This window comes from Maniola hyperantus, chromosome Z (genome assembly GCF_902806685.2).
Source record: "Maniola hyperantus chromosome Z, iAphHyp1.2, whole genome shotgun sequence".
Lineage (NCBI taxonomy): Eukaryota > Metazoa > Arthropoda > Insecta > Lepidoptera > Nymphalidae > Maniola > Maniola hyperantus.
The window spans coordinates 13,309,468-13,313,555 of NC_048564.1; the positions used below are offsets into that span (position 1 = coordinate 13,309,468).

Genomic DNA, 4,088 nt, shown 5'->3' on the forward strand with positions numbered 1-4,088 from the left:
GCAGTAGTTGCTCAGTTTAACTCTACAATAAAAATGTAACTAGGTAGTACCTACCTATATTATGTTCGCAACAACGTTGGACTTAGAGTTTTAAAAAGTGATTGAGTCGTAATCAAGGCATCTATGCAGGTTGGTATGTGGAATTGCTTTGCCAGTTGCTTCTATTGAATTCACATGGTGTGCTTGTTTTTACTTGATAATTGAGTGACGTAAAGGGAAAGTGTGGCGTAGTGGAACATCGCAGCAGGTCAGACGCGCTGTTAGGTCTAGCCTGTCGTGCCCCGTCAAGGTGACCGACCGACGAATCGACCTGTCGCGATTCTTACGCAACATTCAACATTTAAGGCACTAAAACTAAGCTCACTTCATTTGCATCAACCGTCACGGTATGTTATTTTTAGTAGGTACTAGGTACTATCATTGTTTTTTTTTCTTAGAAAGTGTTATAGATTAGTTTTGTTTTAGATGTGGCTTCCTGTTTGTGTGGTAGTGATGCTGGCGGCATCTGTGTGCCCGTACGATCCTGAAGATGGTGAATTGAAGAACGTGCTGCCATCTAATGGTCAGTTTGAGGCGTTCTACCCGCGCAAGACGCAAAGCTTACCGAACGGGTCGTCGCGGCCTGCGCACGGGCATGGTAGTTTCTATAAGCACCGCAATCCAGCGCTAGTGGATGTCAAGAATGCAGCCGCGTACGGCTTTCGGTTCGACGGCATGAGGCGCTTCAACTTTGACGATGATGATGAATAGTTTTGTTTCTGTTTGTGAAAGTATATAAGTACATTTTTTTTAATGTTTTGTTTTATTTTTTCGGACAGGACGCTTTTTTAATCGAAATTTTATGTATATCAACATTTTTAACGAAGTTACGTGGAACTGTTGTAGCGTGTCGTATAGCGTCCGTCAAACTCAGATTCCCAGAGCCGCATAGAGCTTTACAAAATCCAAATACAGTTTCAGCTAGGCGGGCAGGCTCGAAAGGCTAGACACTTTGACTAGAACTGTTATCTAAACTCTTATTAATAAGTATTATTATCAATCGGCGATCAAAATTCTCGTTGGATCACTGGAATTAAGAAAGCAGACACTGCTTAGGTACTGGGTATGCCAATTGCCAGGTCCAAGAAATCTATTCAAAATGATTATTAATCTAGTGACTGGTGTGGTCCAAATCAATTTGAATACCTTTTGAGATTTAAGTATTTGACCGACGAGCGACGTTTCAATATCAAACTGAGTCTTAACTATGCAAAGACTTTTAATGTTGTAACATTTATTTGAGGCGATAACATTTTAATTGTTTTTCTATGCAAATCAGAGAAGTAGGCTCATATTATATTGGTTATAACTTGTTAGGTTGTCTTATTTTGAAAGTTTTTTATTCCATTACAAGTTCGCCCTTCACTGCGATCCCACCTGGTGGTATGTGATGATGCAGTCTAAGATGGTAGCGGTCTAACTTGGTAGGGTATAGCAGTTTTTGTTACACCCATACCTACTCCTTATATCGGTTTCTACATGGCATTGTACTGGAACGCTAAATCGCTTGGCGGCACTGCCGTGGTTGTAGGCTAGGAATGTCATAACTGTAAAGAGCTAATAAAAGGGTTTCTTGGTGCCCTGGTGGCTGGTTTTTAAGCTTATCGCTTATAAAGATATTCTATAGTGGAAGAGCTAGTGAAAACTTAATAGGAATCATCTGTACATTCCCTCCGTCCATAAGAATAAAATATGAGAACCATGTGTACCTGTTTGGCTGTCTGCTTGTTACTGGGCTGTTGCCTAATTTAGTTTACCCTGTACAGTACGCGGCCGAAAGTGATGTACATTTTTTTAGAGCGTTTTGTAGAGCGTTGTCTCTGTCACTCATATCATATAAGGTATCAGTCAATGGGTGGCGTACATACTATTACATAGCTCGAAGAACCGATTGACAATGGAGTCCTGCTGCAAGGTTGCTGAAAGCCGACCACACACAGGAATACGCAGCATTGGAAACCCCTCAAGAAGGTTGACGAATGGTTTTAAGCCAGCTGCGGAGAGCCTCTGGACTTCGGCACAGATCCTTGCAAGAGACAATGACTTATGGGGAGTATAAAAAAACCACTACCCTTTTGTAAATGTGAAAGTGTGTTTATTTGTTAGTTTGTTGGTTTGTCCTTCAATCACGTCGCAACAGAGAAATGGATAGACGTAATTTTTTGATGAGTATAGTTTAAGACCTGGAAAGGGACATAGGCTACTTTTATCCCGGAAAATCAAAGAGTTCCCACGGGATTTTTAAACACCTAAGCGCGTATGAAGTCGCGGGCATCAGCTAGTATTGTTCAAATGATGACACGTGTTGAACAGTCACAAGCTCTTTAGGGCTCTTTACGTTATTTTTGATAGCATGTAGGTATGTATGTTAATGGTCCGTATTTGTTATCTGTTATAGTTATACGACCAGTTACTAGGGAATTCGAGGAATAAAAGGCACAATGGCCTATTTATTATCAGTCCATAACCTCGTTGACGCCATTTGGGGTCATAAAATTTTGAGTAACATGTCTCGGACTCGAATATCACTTTTTTATAGAGATAGCGAGCAAACATGCAGGTGGGTCCCTGATGTTAAGTGATTACCGCCGCCCATGAACATTTGCAGCACCAGAGGAACTGCTGTGCATCACTTGCTTTAACGGTGAAGGAAAACATCGTGAGGAAATCTACATGCTTGAGAGTTCTGTATAATGTTCTCAAAGGCATGTGAAGTCTGACAATCCGCACTCAGCCAGCATGATTGGCTCAGCCCTTCTCATTTTTGCAGGAGGACCATGGATAGGCTGGCGGTGGGTTACATTAGTTACAGTTACATTACATACGTAATAGTTTCAAGAACATTAAACGGCCAAGTCATATTTTTTTTACTAAGATGTAGGGTTTGTAGAATCAGGGATTGTAAGTTAGTGAAGAGTTTATTAGATAGTTTGGACTTGGGATAGGTCCCATGGGCCCAAATTGAAGCTCAGCTAGGGGCTTGGCTCTACTACAGATCTCATATATTTTTAACAGTGAAAACATTATGAACTTGTGAGTCTTGGCAACCAATATTACATGTTTTTTTTTTCAAATAAACTTTTGTAAGTACTTTTGAATCGTCAAATGCAGATCTACCACTGGTTCGGTTTAAGAATGCCTTTTATACAGAAGAAACTCGGAGGTTGCTCTCTTCAAAGATTATATTTACAATAAATATTATGCCATGCATAAAAATAATTGCAGTAACTCCACGCTCTACGAGATCCGGAGGGTGGGGGCTGGGGCATCGATTGGATGCGGAAAGTCGGAGATAATTTTCAGTTAATAGCTAGAGATAAGTTATTAGATTGGCAATTTCCTACTTAACTTATTATAAATTTAATTGTGCACAAGCCGTTATTTTTTTATTTGTCTACATAGCTGTCATTTTGGCATCCCGAGTTGATTCCGAAGTGAGCTAGGAGTCCCGCGCCGTAGCGGAAACGGTTGAAAAAACGTAATGAAGGCCCTCAGTAAAATATCAATCAGAGGTAATTAAGCGGCCACGGCACCGAGGGAACTTTTTGTTGTTGTATTGTAAATGTTGACGCTGCACCCATTTAGGATTTCACGCGTCGGGAAACATGACGAGTCACGGATCCGCCGAAGCAAGTCGGCGGGTAATAGAGCCGTCTCGATTCGACACGACCGCCCGGCCGGCGCATCCTTCCCATGCCATTACGAGGGCACCAGACCGATCGCCGGTCAAACCTTTCCATTCGTTTTGAATCACCCTATGCCCGAACACTTAGCTGACCCCATAAAAAAGTGTGAAATTATCTTAAGTGGTCAGTGTCTACGAAACTCCTTTTTAAATTCGGGCGAATATAACGGTACGTTCTAAGTAAAGATAGGAGTGTAGATAAGTTAATAAGATTATTATTATACTACATGATGGGGCCGGGGACCGGCTTTTTAGGGACGGAATGTTTCTGAAATCGTGTATAAAAAACGACTGGTCCCCTGGGATCGATCATTCTGCGGTCGGTTTGGGTGCGCGCATCTTCGGTCCGATACAAGTGGGGACT

The 4,088-nt window shown here is 41.6% G+C and overlaps 1 protein-coding gene across 2 annotated transcripts; it reads left to right on the forward strand.

The window, feature by feature from the left end:
• LOC117995461 (uncharacterized) lies at positions 1 to 793 on the forward strand. Of its 2 annotated transcripts, none has more exons than XM_069508610.1 (2): positions 1 to 129; positions 466 to 793. In XM_069508610.1, exons 1-2 carry the CDS (start codon positions 124 to 126, stop codon positions 748 to 750), a joined length of 291 nt encoding a protein of 96 aa, XP_069364711.1. In that variant the 5' UTR covers positions 1 to 123; the 3' UTR covers positions 751 to 793. The 2 variants fall into 2 exon arrangements, with proteins under 2 accessions (XP_069364711.1, XP_034839365.1); XM_034983474.2 differs by lacking the exon at positions 1 to 129 and adding an exon at positions 155 to 386.
• The last annotated feature ends 3,295 nt before the right edge of the window (positions 794 to 4,088 follow it).